Source organism: Hippocampus bargibanti, linkage group LG07 (genome assembly GCF_051943395.1).
Source record: "Hippocampus bargibanti isolate YZ-2025 linkage group LG07, ASM5194339v1, whole genome shotgun sequence".
In the NCBI taxonomy this organism is placed as follows: domain Eukaryota; kingdom Metazoa; phylum Chordata; class Actinopteri; order Syngnathiformes; family Syngnathidae; genus Hippocampus; species Hippocampus bargibanti.
Genome location: NC_142740.1, coordinates 2,152,501 through 2,168,675, shown reverse-complemented (window position 1 = coordinate 2,168,675; position 16,175 = coordinate 2,152,501). Strand labels below are relative to the sequence as shown.

General features: G+C 36.3%; 1 protein-coding gene across 2 annotated transcripts in view; it reads left to right on the top strand.

Moving 5' to 3' along the window:
• glis1b (GLIS family zinc finger 1b) overlaps positions 1 to 16,175 on the top strand; it is a 91,716-nt gene that overhangs the window by 55,608 nt on the left and 19,933 nt on the right. Inside the window, exons 4-5 of one of the 2 annotated variants that reach the window (XM_089001608.1) lie at positions 8,788 to 8,949; positions 13,678 to 13,776. In XM_089001608.1, the coding sequence (XP_088857734.1) occupies positions 8,788 to 8,949; positions 13,678 to 13,776 (261 nt within the window). Of the gene's footprint in view, positions 1 to 8,787; positions 8,950 to 13,677; positions 13,789 to 16,175 lie in introns of both variants that reach the window. The other variant, XM_089001607.1, reaches the window with a different exon arrangement.

Here is a 16,175-nt window from a genome sequence, read left to right as displayed (position 1 = left end):
CAAAAGTTTGAATATAATAAAAATCCCAGAAACTCTATTTGCCAAAATTTTGAAGAAAAAAAAATTGCAGACAAATTAGTTGCCAACATTTTTCAAATTAGAAAAATCCCTGAAAAAGGATTTGCCAAAATTTAGAAAATAAAAAAAATCCCAGAAAAAATATTTTGCCAAAATTTTGAAGATTACAAAAATGCCTGAAAAATGATTTCTCCCTCCGACCAAGACAGCAGTCCTTATAAAGAACCTCAACTCTATCCAGAAGTTGTATCATTTACGGAACCCTCTTACACAAAGCTATGATGCTGTATGTGTCAACCGAGAAATCCCATTTAAAAAAATCCATTCAAAACGGCTTTTGCGCGTTTGGCACTTTCCAACATGTTTAATACGCCTGCTGTTTGGTTTTTTTTTGGCACGCTGGAATCTCATCCCTTCGTCCGCGTCTGTCAAGTTTGGAAAACGCGTCTGAAAAGGTTCGAAGTAATCACAGTGGAAGTTGTGATATGCAAAGTTGCTGCGATTTTTCAGGACCCTTTTTCCATTGCCTCGCAACATGAGTAATGGTGAATTTCACGCCAGTTAACAGTCCCGCGGTTCAATCACGTCTCCCGGTCATTAGTCAGAGTTCTCATCGAGCGTTTGGAGGATCAAAGCAGGAAAGGAACGCAAGACAATGTTCAAATCCAAAATTTGACACAGCGCAGAGAAGGGGTGTTGCTCACAATGTCGCCAAATTTCAATGATCTGGAGCAGGACACGTTCGGCCATTTTTGCAAATGAACACGTTATTTCTGTTTAATTGAATATTTGTGAACATTTTTTGATCATTTATTTCATTGTGTATTTGTTTGGATTGGATGTGCCTTTACTCGTCTCGCAGTGGAGAAATTGACATTTCACAGCAGCAAAGTTATGAAATGAACAGGAAAGGAAAGAAAGAAGTAGAAAAAGAAAATACAGAAGTTGCTGGAATGGCGCATTCTTGAAGTAAAAAAAAAAACTAAAGTTATTAGTTATTATTTATGATTGATTTATGATTTTTTTGTTTTATTGTTTATAATTTATTATTGTTTATTATTTATTTACTATTATTTATGTGCTATGTATTAATTATATTTATTTATTTATTGCAATTATTTTGTATTATTTAGTGTTTATAATTTAGTATTGTTTATTATTCATTCCTATTTATTTATTATGTATTATTATTTATTTTTATTAATTACAATTTATTATTTATATATTTTTTTATTATTTATTGTTTATAATTTATTATCGATTATTATTTACTGTATTATTCATTATGTATTTATTACTTATTTAGTAGAATGTATTGTTATTTATTTATCATGTATTTATAATTTATGCATTAAATACAATTTATTTATTATCTATTTTTATATAATTTATAATTATTGTTTTGTATTTATTGAGTATGGTTGATTATGATTTATTAATTTATCTATTATTATTTTATTATTGTTTATGATTGTTTATTACGAACTATTATTTATCATTTATTTATTATTCATTATTAATTGTTGTCAGTTTTTTTCAGGGGGGTGGTGGAACCTATTCCCAGCTAGTATGTATTCTTATTTATAAATTATTATTATTATTATTATTATTATTATTATTATTATTATTATTATTGTTATTATTATTATTATATTTATATCCCAAAAATTAATTTATCCTAAGTAACCATTAAAATGAGAATAATCCGTTCCCATCTATTGACTTCTGGGTTGAGTGAACACTGGTGCATGTGGCTGCCGCTGCTCACCCATAGAAAAACTTATCCTGTGTCTGTAAAGTGACCTTGAGAGTTTTGAAAGGTGCTTCTAAATGAAATGTATTATTATTATTATTATTATTATTATTACAGTAAAGTCTCATTATATCGATATTCAAGGGAGTCCGAAAAAATATCGATATAACCGGGACTATCGATATATCCAACCCTGTTTGCATGTAATTTTCTCCGTGCGTGCATAGAAATAGTATCGATATAACCGGGACTATCGATATATCGATATAACCAGACTTTACTGTATTGTATATTATTATTACTGTATAGTGCCACTTAGCAGTTTTTTTGACGACGATACTAGTGCAGCGTGTTCTACCGGAAACAAATTCCTTGTGTGTTCTACATACTTGGCAATAAAGATGATTCTGATTATTATTATTATTATTATTATTATTATTATTATTATTATTATTATTATTATTATTATTATTAATGTTATTGTTATTATTTCATTTTTTTATCACCCTACATGTTTATTTATTTAATGTATTTATTTCTTGATTTCTTCATTTATTTATTTATTTAATGTATGTATTTATTTTTTAATTTTTTAATTAATTAATTTATTTATTCATTCATTCATTCATTTATTAATTGCGGCATAATCAACTGTATTTTCGAAAGTGATTGGTCGCCCCCCCCCCCTTTTTTTTAATTTCTTTCCCACTGCCACTTATAAAAGCCATCCATCAAGCGACCTATCCCTCACGTCAGCCGACACGCGTACCACTTCCTCCCCCTCTTCCCCCTTCCCGATATCGTTCCATAATGGCCGCTTTGTTCCCATTCCGCCGCAGGTTCAAACGCAGGCAGGCGGTCTCGACACTGCTCCCTTTTAGCCTGTCTTGACGCTGTTTGTCCTGTTTGTCAGCCGGTCATTTCCCATCAAGGCCTCAGGCCATCGCCGCCATTTTGTCTGTCTGTTGTGATCAGCTGCCATTCCGCCCTTCAAGCACCCCCAACTCCCCTTACCCCCTTTTTTTTTCAATCTATCAAGACTTCACTGTCATCCCTAATATTTACGCAGCGTTCAACCCCCCCCCCTCACCCCTTTATCCACCATTTTACCTCAGTCGGAGGTCTTGGAGAGGAAAACCAAACTTGTTTGAAGCAATTGGAATGATTAGAGCAGTCTAAGCTGTTTTCTTAGATAATATCCAAAAGGCAAGATTAATCTCATGTCGCCACGTTTTACGTTTTTTTTTTTAAATGGAATTTAAAACCCACGTGTCCATCACGGAGTTGCATTTTACCACCACAGTGCGGTTGCGGATTCTTTTTTGTCAGCGACCGCTCAGTCCGGTAGAAATTGAATGCATCAGCAATTTTGGACAGACAATTGGTTTTCAATGACATATTTTTTTCTTGTTGGAAGCTAACACAATGTAGCACTTGCACATTTATTTTTATTTATTTTTTGTTCACGTTAAAAACAAGTCGGCATAATAATTTAGTCAAGGGAAGTATTAGCTAACTCTCTAGCTAGCCAGCTAGCTCTCTATTTGCTATCTAGCTAGCTAGCCATCAGATATCTGTTAGCTATGGCTTCTCAACTCGTAACAAACTTACTAGCTATCTATTAGGATTGTGGCTAGCTGCCTGGCTATCTATCTAGCAGCTAGCTATTATCTGTCTATTGGCTATCTATCTATCTAGCTAGCCATCGGATATCTGTTAGCGATGGCTTCTCAACTTGTAACAAACTTACTAGCTATCTATTAGGTGTGTGGCTAGCTGCCTGGCTATCTATCTAGCAGCTAGCTATTATCTGTCTATTGGCTATCTATCTATCTAGCTAGCCATCGGATATCTGTTAGCTATGGCTTCTCAACTCGTAACAAACTTACTAGCTATCTATTAGGATTGTGGCTAGCTGCCTTGCTATCTATCTAGCAGCTAGCTATTATCTGTCTATTGGCTATCTATTAGCTACCTGGCTAGCTTTCTATCTATTTGAGTTGCTTTCGGGTTGAGTGAATCCTGGCATGTGTGGCTGCCTCTGCTCACCCACAGAAAACATTTAACCTGTGATTGTAAAGTGACCCTGAGTGTGTTGACAGGCGCTTGTAAATGAAATGTATTATTATTGTTGTTATTCATTTGAGCGGCCATCTTGTTCCCACAAAATAGCGATAAGTGACAATGAACCGCGGGAAGTTAGCTGCCGCGACTTAGCTTATAAAATACAATACAATACAATACATATTGATTTATATCGCGCTTTAACAACGTTGAGCTGAAGCTGTAACAAAGCGCTTAACATGGACAGCTATAATATACAGGAGATAAAGAAGTCACAAAGATAGTAGAAATACTGTATGAACAAAATGGAGGATTCCTTCTGCCGAAACTAGCATATTTTACACACAAAAAAGCAGACTAAATGATACGACCCACCGTCTATGAATGGCTGATTTTGTCAATTTTTTCCATACATCAGGCGTACCGCATTAAAAGACGCAATCTACAATACATCCATGATATGGTTTTATTATTATTAGTATTATCTTTTGAAGAAAATCAATGCTTTTGGGTGCCGAAAATACGGTACTTCAAAATTGAAATTCAAAATTCTTCTTGAACTTTAAATTAAAAATACAAGTTCTTTAAATTGAATATATTAGATCGCTCGCTAATTAGCACACTAGATAGCTAGCTAGGTAGCTCACTAGCTAGCATGCTAGCTAGGTAGCTATCTAGCTAACTAGCACATGAGCTAACGAGATACCTATGTAGTTCGCTAGCTAGCTAGCATGCGAGCTAGTAAGCTAGCTAGCTAGCTAGCTGGAGAGAGGTACGTTGCCGCTCAAATGAATAACAACAATTAGAATACATTTAATTTATAAGCGCCTTTTCAAAACTCTCAAGGTCACTTAACAGTCACAGAATCAGTTTTTATGTGGGTGAGCAGCGGCAGCCACAGAAAAACTCAACCCGGAACAACTCGAATAGATAAAAAGTTAGCTGGCTAGCTAACCGATAACTAATAGCTAGCCAGCTAGATAGCTAACTAGATAGCTTATAAATAGCAAATAGCATATAGATAGCACATATATAGCTAGCTTGGTAGCCAGTTTTAGGGGTGAGATGGTCTTTATTGATCCTAGTAATTAATAAAAAAATTTAAAATGATACTCTACAGCATGCTAACTATTTTAGGCCGCCTTGTCGCTCAAATGTAGCACGACACTGCCACTTTTGCGTACTGCCCACACGTAAACCTCGCGCACACTGACTTAGCTAGCTGTCATTTTTAAAAATATACAACATGCGACCGTTTTCATCGTCTTTATTTATGCATGTATGTATGTATTTATTTATTTATAGCCAGCCAAAGAGCTGAATCCATATTTTTACTTTTCACGTGTTGTTTTAGTCTCTGTACTTCTTAAATATGAAGTATGAGTACTTTTGCCTGAAATAAAACACAACAAAACACCTCACTGTTAGCATATAATTCAACATCGCTAATTTCTCGGCTAGTTTTTCTACTTCGAGGCGACACTGCCAGCCACTTTCCGATGAACACGTTTTCCTCCGAGGCGCACTAGCTAACGATTTAGCCCCACGTTTGTTTAGCACAAAAAGAAAGCATTGAAAGTGTGACCCCCCCCCCCCCTCAAATACACACGTCATGGCCGCCTCAAATGTTTTTATTATTTTTCGTATTCAACAGTCATCGGTCCGAAGTGGTGTCGATGTTCCTCTACGCTAAAATTTGCATTAGACTTTCGCACCTCACCGTGAAATTTAGCGTGACGGACGAGAGTGTTGAAATGTGTTTCCGTAGTGTGTGCGCTCCTTTAAAACATTTTCTCTGGACGTTTGCTGGTTTTGGATGTTCACGTTTGAGTTTTAATGGCGTGCTGCCAGAGTCAAATCTTTTTCACTTGAGTATACGCTGACTTTGCTTTTCTGGTGACTCGTCCAGTCATTTGTTATAAAATCACGCCAAAAATGAGATTGTTTTCATAAAAATGACATTTATCGTCCTCGGTCTGTGAATGTATTGTTTCAGCACACTAGCTAGCAAGCTAGCTAGGTAGCTCACTAGCTAGCTCGCTAACTAGGTAGCTCACTAGTTAGCAGGCTAGCTAATAATAATAATACATTTCATATAGAAGCGCCTTTCAAAACTCTCAAGGTCACTTTACAGGATAAATCTTTCTATGGGTGAGCAGCGGCAGCCACACGCACCAGTGTTCACTCAACCCTGCAGTCGGTCGATAGAAAGCTAGCTAGCCAGCTTGTAGATAGCTAATAGATAGCCAAGAACCCGGAATAACTGAAATAGAGAGATAAGCTAGCTAGCTAGCTAATAGCCAGTTAATAGTTAGCTAGCTAGATAGCTAGCCACCTAGAAAGCTTTATAGGTAATAGATAGATTGCTAGCTAGCTAACTAGCACACGAGCTAGTGAGATAGCTAGGTAGTTCGCTAGCTAGCTAGCGTGCGAGCTAAAAGCTAGCTAGCTAGCTGGAGAGACTTTGCTTTTCTGGTGACTCGTCCATTATTATTTTTATACGCACCAGTGTTCACTCAACACTACAATAGATGGGAACGGATTATTCTCATTTCAATGGTTTCCTATGGAAAATTAATTTTTGGGATACACACTTTTCGCCTTACACACTCTGTCTGGCAACCAATTAAATTCGTAAGCCAAGTTATCACTGTCCTCCTTCCTAAAAGTCAATATTCTGCTGGTCCTGCTATTTGAATGACAATGACAAAAACCCTGGCACTGGAGTGGATCCATTTTTTTTCACATTGTCTGGCAGTGAATGAGTTAAATACCTACGAGAATGCAAGGACAATGGTGAAAGCGGCGGGCGACAGATCAGCCGCGGTTACCCGAACTGCCTTTGCCGTGACGGGTTTGGGTTTCGCCGATATTAAATGGAGCGTCGGTGAATAGCGTTCAGCCTGTGTTGTGTGAGTGAATGACGACAAGTGAGGATGAGACTGATGAAGCGACCAGGCCTGTTGGATGAACGCTCTCACTCTTTCCTTCGCTGCAACCGGATCTGATCAAAGCTTCGCTAATGACCCGTGCTGACATATTTTTTATTTTTTTTTTTGTAAATGAACAATTTGAGCTCAAGCGGCATTTAGTGAACGGGTCCCAAATACACCTGTGATCGGTGTCTCACTGTCCAAATAAATGGACGATCTTAAGTGTGCTAAAAAACTCATTCAATTATAATGAAAAGGTTTCTTCAGCCGTCATCTGTAGTTCTTTGAAGGTGTCGGATGTTTCGCTCCTCATCCGAGAAGCTTCGTCAGCAAACTAAAATTTTGCTGGTAGCTCTGGCCCTATATATATCTATAACCCTAATGTCTAGGGGTGGCGGTGACAGACCTCTGCTTTGATAGGTCCCTGCCCTAAGATTGGGAGGGAGCAGAGGACTACTCCCTGCGGCTACACTGATTACTTCTATTGTCCTTCCTGAGTATGAGGTCTACAACTGGCCTGATTGCCCCATTTGCTCTGGTATCACCTCATAAGCATAACTCAGCCAATCTCCAACACCTTCAAAGAAAGATGACAGCTGAAGAATCCTTTTCATCGATGCAAATGAAAAGGTTTATTCAGCCATCTGTAGTTCTTTGAAGGTGTCGGATGTTTTCCTCCTCATCCGAGAAGCTTTGTCAGCGAACTAAAATTTTGCTGGTAGCTCTGGCCTTATATATATATCGCTAATGTCCAGGGATGGCGATGACAGACCTCTGCTTTGATAGGTCCCTGCTATTAGATAGCTAGTTAATAGATAGCTAGCTAGATAGCCAGCTAATAGAATTTATTTTAGTTTATTTTTTTGTTTTTACTTATTTTAGTTAAAGATATAAAAAAATAAATAAAATACATACATAAGTAAATAGTAACTAATTGTTATTTATTTTTACTTGTTTTATTTAAATAAATGAATAAATAAATCTGTAAAGGGAATTTATTTTTACTTATTTTTTTTGAACATATTTTAGTTCAAGAAGTAAAATGAGTAAGTCAAAATAAATATGTAAATAAATAATAGTTAATATTTTTTTTAGTTTTACTTATTTTATTTAAATAAATAAATGAATGAATAAAAAATATGTAAATAAAGGGAATTTATTTGGACTTCTTTTTTTATTTGTACTTATTCTAGTTAAAGAAATAAAATGAATAAGTAAAAATAAATACATAAATAAATAAATATTACACATGTATTCATTTTTACTTATTTTTTTATTTTTATGTATTTTATTGAAATGAATAAATAAATAATTACAGAAACATAATTTATTTTGACTTATGTTTTATTTTAACTTATTTTATTTAAATAAATAAATATCTAAATAAATAAAACATATGTAATTTGGTCCTTAGATCATAATGTAAAAAAACATTGCTGAACTTGGGTATCACAATTTCATACGTCAATAGTACAATAATATGCATATTATATATCTGTATATATAATATGCATATATGAGTTATATATATATGCATATTAGTAAAACGAACTGGCATATATTCTTTATCCTCTGCAAAAAAAGTAAAAACTATTTTTGCAGGCATGTATTCTTTATCCTCTGCAAAAAACGAGAACTATTTTTGCAGCGGTGTGTATGATACCATATATCTATACCAAGCTGGTGTGTCATAGTAGTGATAGTTTACTACACGTGTCAAAGTCAAGGCCCGGGGGCCAAATCTGGCCCCTCACCTGATTTTATTCGGCCGGCAAAAGCAAATCAAACTTTAGAAATTCCAAAATGTCACATTTTCATGTGTAAACCGCAATAACAGTCACTATTCTTGACTTCAGATTGAAAACTCATTCATTCATTTGTTGTGCGTTCTGTAACTCAAACTATGGCAAGCTAGCACAATGGCTGAATTCGACCTCATGAATTTCTACTTTTTTCTGCACGCACGCATTTGTCTTCCTAACGTCTGTCATCGTCATGCTTTGTTTATCCCTTCTGCAGTTTGAAGGCTGCAACAAAGCGTTTTCGCGTCTGGAAAACTTGAAGATCCACCTGAGGAGCCACACGGGGGAGAAGCCGTACCTGTGCCAGCACCCCGGCTGCCAGAAAGCTTTCAGCAATTCCAGCGACCGCGCCAAGCACCAGCGCACTCACCTGGACACGGTATTTATTTGTTTTTTTATAGTATTTTTTTTTATTTTTATTTTTATTGTTATTTTTATTTTTTATTTTTTTAAATTTTTTATTCTTTATTTTTTATTTTATTTATTTTCTATTTTTTTCTATTTTAATATTTTAATATTCTTTTATATTTTTTGTATTATTATTTTTATTTTTATTTATTTTTTTTGTTTATATTTTTTTATATTTTTATTTGTATTTATTTTTATTTTAATATGTTAATATTTTAATATGTTTATATTTTAATATTTTCATATTTTATATATATATATATATATATTTTATGTTATTTTTTTATTTAATAATACATATCATTTATAATCACATTTCAAAACTATCAAGGACACTTGATATTTTTTTCTGCGGGTGAGCAGCGGCAGCCACAAGCGCCAGCATTCACTCAACCTGGAAGTAACATATAGTTATATGTTACTAATGTAATAAGGTAATATGTAATAATAATAATAATAATAATAATAATAATAATAATAATAATAATAATAACAAATAATATGTGACGTTGATGGACAAAATCAGATTTAGCACATTTCTAACTTGTATTTTGTAAAAATAGGAAGTTACTCAAGTAGTTTTCTTTCACTGTATATTTCCGTACTTTTTCTCAAGTAATTATTTGGGGGAAGGACTACTTACACTTGAATATTATTCTAAAATACCAGTACTACTACTTGAGTACAATTTATGTCTGTCACCAAAATGGCCTCATACTTCATCCGCAACCTCGCCACCACTCAAAATGGCCGCCGGAACTCTTCCCTTCGACCTCCGTGTGGGTGCGTACTAAAGAAATTCGCTGAACCCCCTCCCAAAAAAGCACGTTACGACAACTGAATCGACTAACACTTTGCTGAGTGTGTTGTGTTTATTTTCATTGCCGTTTACAGGTTGGCTCGTACGAAGCCAGAACACCAAGTAGCAAACACATTAAGCTTTAGCTATGAAAATAAATGAAGGAAAAATGCATTGGCGCTGAAAAACATTGCGTTATGCGCTTTTTATTTGGATTTTCTTTGTGTGTGTGTGTGTGTGTGTGTGTGTGTGTGTGTGTGTGTGTGTGTGTGTGTGTGTGTGTGTGTGTGTGTGTGTGTGTTTGTGTGTATATAGGATGAATGTCACACTTTTTTTTTGTCGGACACTGCACTGATTGTTTTCAGTGTGGTCATTTTCAGTTTTAATTGATTGGTTTTTACAGTTCTATGTATTTACAGTAAAGTCTCGTTATATCGATATTCAAGGGAGTCCGAAAAAATATCGATATAACCGGGACTATCGATATATCCGACCCTGTTTGCATGTAATTTTCTCCGTGCGTGCATAGAAATAGTATCGATATAACCGGGACTATCGATATATCCGATATCGATATAACGAGACTTTACTGTATTTATTTATTTGTCTGTTTATTTCTTAATTTATTTTTATGTTCATTTATTTATTTATGTATTTATTTAGTTTAAGCTTCAAGCTTTAAAGTAGCGTTTTAGGTTGGAGGGGAAAGGCCTGACAATATGACGGCTTTTCAGCAATTGCAAGTGGGCCTAACACGTAATCGCCACTGCGATGATTGTTGGTTAACTGTATCATTTTTCATTTATAACAGAGAAAGACAGAGAGACAGAAAGAAAGACAGATCGAACTAGCTACTTCGCTAGATAGATTGATACATCTAGCTAGTTCGCTTGATAGGATAGATTGATAGATCGAGCTAGTTCGCTAGATAGATAGGTAGCTCTGGCTAGCTATATAGATTGATGGCTCAAGCTAGCTAGATAGATTGATGGCTCCAGCTAGCTAAATAGAGTGATGGCTCTGGCTAAATAGAGTGATGGCTCCGGCTAGATAGATTGATAGCTCCAGCTAACTATATCCATTGATGGCTCCAGCTAGCTAGATCGATTGATGGCTCTAGCTAGCTAGATAGATTGATGGCTTCAGCTATTCAGATAGTTTGATAGCTCTAGCTAGCTAGATAGATTGATTGCTCTAGCTAGCTAGATAGATTGATAGCTCTAGCTAGGTAGCTAGATAGATGGCTCTAGCTAGCTAGATAGATTGATAGCTCTAGCTAGGTAGCTAGATAGATGGCTCTAGCTAGCTAGATAGATTGATGGCTCCAGCTAGCTAGATAGAGTGATGCTCCGGCTAGATAGATTGATAGCTCCAGCTAGCTAGATCGATTGATGGCTCTAGCTAGTTAGATAGATTGATGGCTTGAGCTAGCTAGATAGTTTGATAGCTTTAGCTAGCTAGATAGATTGATGGCTTGAGCTATCTAGATAGATTGATAGCTCTAGCTAGGTAGCTAGATTGATAGCCCTAGCTAGTTAGATAGATCGATAGCTCGAGCTAGCTAGATAGATTGGTAGCTCTAGCTAGTGAGATAGATTGATAGCTCTAGCTAGCTAGATAGATTGATAGCTCTAGCTAGATCGAGTGATAGGTCTAGCTAGCTCGAGTGATAGCTCGGGCTCGCTAGCTAGCTAGATTGATAGCTCGAGCTTGACAGATAGACACTTTTCTTTTACATTGTACATTCAACAAGCAAGAAAGGTTAATTCAATCTGACCGTCTGGCATATGGAATGCAATTTGCAAACATGCCGTAAGATTTGTTGAAAATTGTCCCCAGATTGCCCCAATTACATCTGCGGAGCTTTAGCTGAAAAGAAATGGCTTGAATTCTGTTTTTTTTTTTTTTCTTCCATTTTGACTTTGTTCCCCCATGTGTCCACCTGTCCACGTGTACAGTCAGACTCACAACCTCATCCTCGGCACAATATTGAATGTGGCCTTGTGTTTTGATATCAGTCAAGTTTCCCACCATCCACTCTTTCCACAAGTCGGACAAATGAGACAGCCAATCCGGGCGGGCTCTACTTACGGCCTCCCATTAACACGCCCGTACTGCCAAGAGTACTTGTGGGGAAAATGATTTTTAAGCGTTAATGATATTTATTCTACACAGAAGTCACGCTTGATTTTTGTTGACTCGAGGCGCCGTGCCACGCCGGCCCGCAAAACAAACACGGCCCAGATGAGTGGCACTGTAAGCGCCTTTGGAATAACAAAACGGCTTATTTACAGAGCCCGTCAACGTACGCGCAGGCATTGCCAATAAAGACTTGTATCGACTTACACTTTAATAGGCGTCTTAGGTTTCTAAAGTGCGCGTGTGTATGTGTGTGGGGCAGGGGTTGCCATATGACATGCTGTATTTGCTTTACTAATCACGAGGGAGCACAAATTGATCAGGAAATGGCAACTTTTCACTTGTCATTTACGATACCTCAATCAATCACCCAAAAAAAAAAAAATCAATTCAATGTAAACACTAGACTGCCACAACATGAGATTTTTTCATGACGTTCTTTATTTTAAAAATATATATACACATATGTAAATATATATATTTATATTATCTAAACCTATCTGGGTCTTCCAAGCTCTGTATTGTATATTGTGGAAATAAAAATGTAAATATTAGATAGATAGATAGATAGATAGATAGATAGATAGATAGATAGATAGATAGATAGATAGATAGATAGATAATTAAATACAAAAATGCATACATACAGTAAAGTCTCGTTATATCGATATTCTCGGGAGTCGGAAAAAATATCGATATAACAGGACTATCGATATATCCGATCCTGCGCGCATGTAATTTTCTCCTTGCGTTCATGGAAATAGTATCGTAATAAGCAGTACTATCGATATAACCGATATCGATATAACGAGACTTTACTGTAAATGCATAGATAAATGCATAAAAAATACATACATAAATACATAAACACATACATAAATAAATACATACATACATAAATAAATACATACATACAACATACATAAATAAATACATAAATACATAATACATAAATAAATACATAAACAAATACACAAATAAATACATATTTAAATAAATACATAAATAAGTACATATTTAAATAAATACATGCATGAAGAAATACATACATACATAAATACCTACATAAATAAATATATGCATACATAAATACATACTGGTACATAAATGCATACATAAATAAATACATATATAAATACATATAAATTAAAAAAAAACACACTGGGGACAAGCCACACCAAATGACCAAATGAACAAATGCATTTTTTTTTATTTTGTTAAAATAAATACTGGTGAATAAAATTGGAGTGATGAATGGGCAACGTTTTTGGGAAGTGACTTCAACATATTTCAGTTTTGTTCTAAATATGTTTGTATGCACTCTACCTTTCGAATAAAATCTCACTTATTGTTCTACATGGATTTTAAACTGAAATGTTTTTGTGAAAAAAAATAATAATGAAGCACATTATTTATTGTGCTATTTATTAATATGTTAAATTCTACGTATCTGCTCTATTTAATTCATTTCTGACTTTAATCTGATAGAAATGTGAAACGCGATATGAATAAAGCAAACTAGCGATGATGTTGCTCATGCAAATCGAATTGATAATTTTGTCTCATCTTGCTTTTCCTTCACATTTCCTGTTACTTCTTCTCAGCCGGAAGGTAAGCCTTCAACTTGACCTTTTAACCTCCCCCTTTTGTTTTTAATATAACTCTCCTTCCAATCTAATTTCCTCCCACTTTGATCCCGATTGACGTTCTATTATATTCCGGTCGTTGTCTGAAATGGGAATACGTTGCGCCTTCTTACAGAAACCATACGCGTGTCAGATCCCAGGCTGCACCAAGCGATACACCGATCCCAGTTCCTTGCGGAAGCACGTCAAGATTCACTCGGCCAAAGAGCAACAGGTGCGTAGGAAGGTAAGATTTGTGCACGTGGGTTAAAAACGCTCGAATGGAATACAAGAATTTGAAAAGTCAAAATCAAATAACAGTGATACCTTGGTTTACGGACTTAATTGGTTCCCAGACAGAGGGTGTAAGGCGAAAAGTGTGTATCCCAAAAAATAATTTCCAACAGCTAACCATTAAAATGAGAATAATCTGTTCCCAGGTCCCCATAAAATTTCCTACTAAATAAGCCTTAGAACTATACAAAATATACCTTATTTGATGTATAATAAATGTGTTATGGTATTACAATTAAAGAAAAAAACAGTACTGTATAATAAATTTGTTTTATTTACCTTTGTGATGGTCGTTGATGGCTTGGTGGAATGGAGTGGCCGGTTTCATCAGCATTAAACAGTTGATGAGGAACGTTGCCTTCTTCTTTCACCATCTTGAGGAATGATCCCTTGTAGGTGCTTTCTCTGCCATAATCTTACCTAGTTCCTCGTCAATTGTGTTCTGTTTAGCTGGGTTGATAGCTTTTTGCATCAAGTGTACAGATGGATTGTGCGGGTTATTTGTGAAATCTGCTTGATGGGATATTTTAACCTTGCAGTCTACACACTGCCTTTCAACTATCAAAGTTGAAATGAGTCCAAATTTCACTGTTTTCGATCCAATTTCTCTCTCTCTGTCATCTGCCTATCTCTTTAATGTTTAACCCCCCACGCTCCCCACTACTGCGTTCTTGACCAATCACGTGGCTGAAACCGAAGACTGGGGGCGGGGAATAGAGGACAAAAACAAGTCGGCTGCCATTTTCTTTTTTGGAGAACGGCCTCACTCTCTCGCTCTCTCTGTAAACCCCCCCGCCCCCATCACTGCTGCGTTCTTAACCAATCACGTGGCTTTAACCGACACCTGGGGGCGGGGAATGGAGGACCAAAACAAGCCGGCTGCCATTTTCATGTTAGGAGAACGGACTCGTAGGCGAACGACATGTCACTCATTGTAGCAGCTCCATGTGTATCCTGAAAAATTGTTTGTATGCCAAGGAGAAAGGCTTAGAAAATTAGAAAGTAGAAAATTATGTTTTATGGGGACCTGGGAACGGATTATTCTCATTTTAATGGTTTCCTATGGGAAATAATTTTTTGGGATACACACTTTTCGCCTCAAACAGTCTGTCTGGGAACCAATTAAGTTCGTAAGGCAAGGTATCACTGTATTTGTATGCATTTATATCTTACATCCACTGTCCTTTTCCAAATCAAATGGAGCTCTCGAGCCCCAAGTTTGCCCAACGCGAGCGTCATGTAATTTCCATTACACTGCCTTGCTTTCCTGCCACCACCCGCGTAGCCTTACACAAGTCAAACACTGCATTTTGCACATTATCACAGTTTAGCCCGAGTAATTTGGCTTTGGTTGTCGGGCCTGCCTTCCATTTTGGCCACAATAGATCAGGTTTGAGCGCAAGTCATTGTGTTCAGTGTCAAAAGGCTCCATTCTTCTCCCTGACTGGAAACGAGTAAATAAAGAAAGAATGGACTCATTGTTGTGGATAGTGGCAGGCCGCGTGATGTGTTCCGTTCGCTGCGGGCTCGTCAAGGGAAACCACATGTGGGCTCGTAGCATTGTTAATAAGTCGTAATGCACAATCCACAGATGTTATGGACAAATGTCAAACGCGAGAGCTTTTTTTTTTTTAGGGAGCACGGAATACGCTTGATAAATGTTTCTCAAGAAGGACGTACACATCCCACGTTTTGCTTTGCTAGCTAGGTTTTTAGCATATTCACTCAATTGCACGAGCCACAGAATAGTGACGTTTTAGCATTATATAAACAGTTAATATAGCGTAAGAAACCTTAGAATCTCTTTTTTTTTCATCAAAAAAAAAGTTAATTTATAAGTTATATGGGTCTGGAGTTATATGAGCTTGAAATGAGGGCGACTGTCCAAAATTCAATGCAATACAATACATATTGATTTATATAGCGTTTTAACAACAGCTGAAGCCGTAACAAAGCGCTAACATGGACAAAAGGCAAATGCTGCCCCCTCGTAGGAGGGAAAAACATTGCCAGAGGTCTGACCAGCGCTTAATTAAACAACACAACAAACATATCGCCTTCCAGCGTGGTTCCTTTTGGATGAATAATTGTTAGCTAACTATCTAGCTAGCTGTTAGCTGCTTCGTTAATAATGGCCCTAACACTGGCTGTCTAGCTAGCTAGCTATTCGCTATCTATTAGCTATCTGGCTAGTTAGCTAGCTATCTAAGTGACTAACTAGCTAGCTATTAGCCATGTGACTGTCTAGCTCTCTATCTAGCTATCTATTAGCTATGTATTAGCTAGCTAGCCTTCTATCTATTTGAGTTACTGCCCTCTTTAAAGCAGAGGAAGTACTTC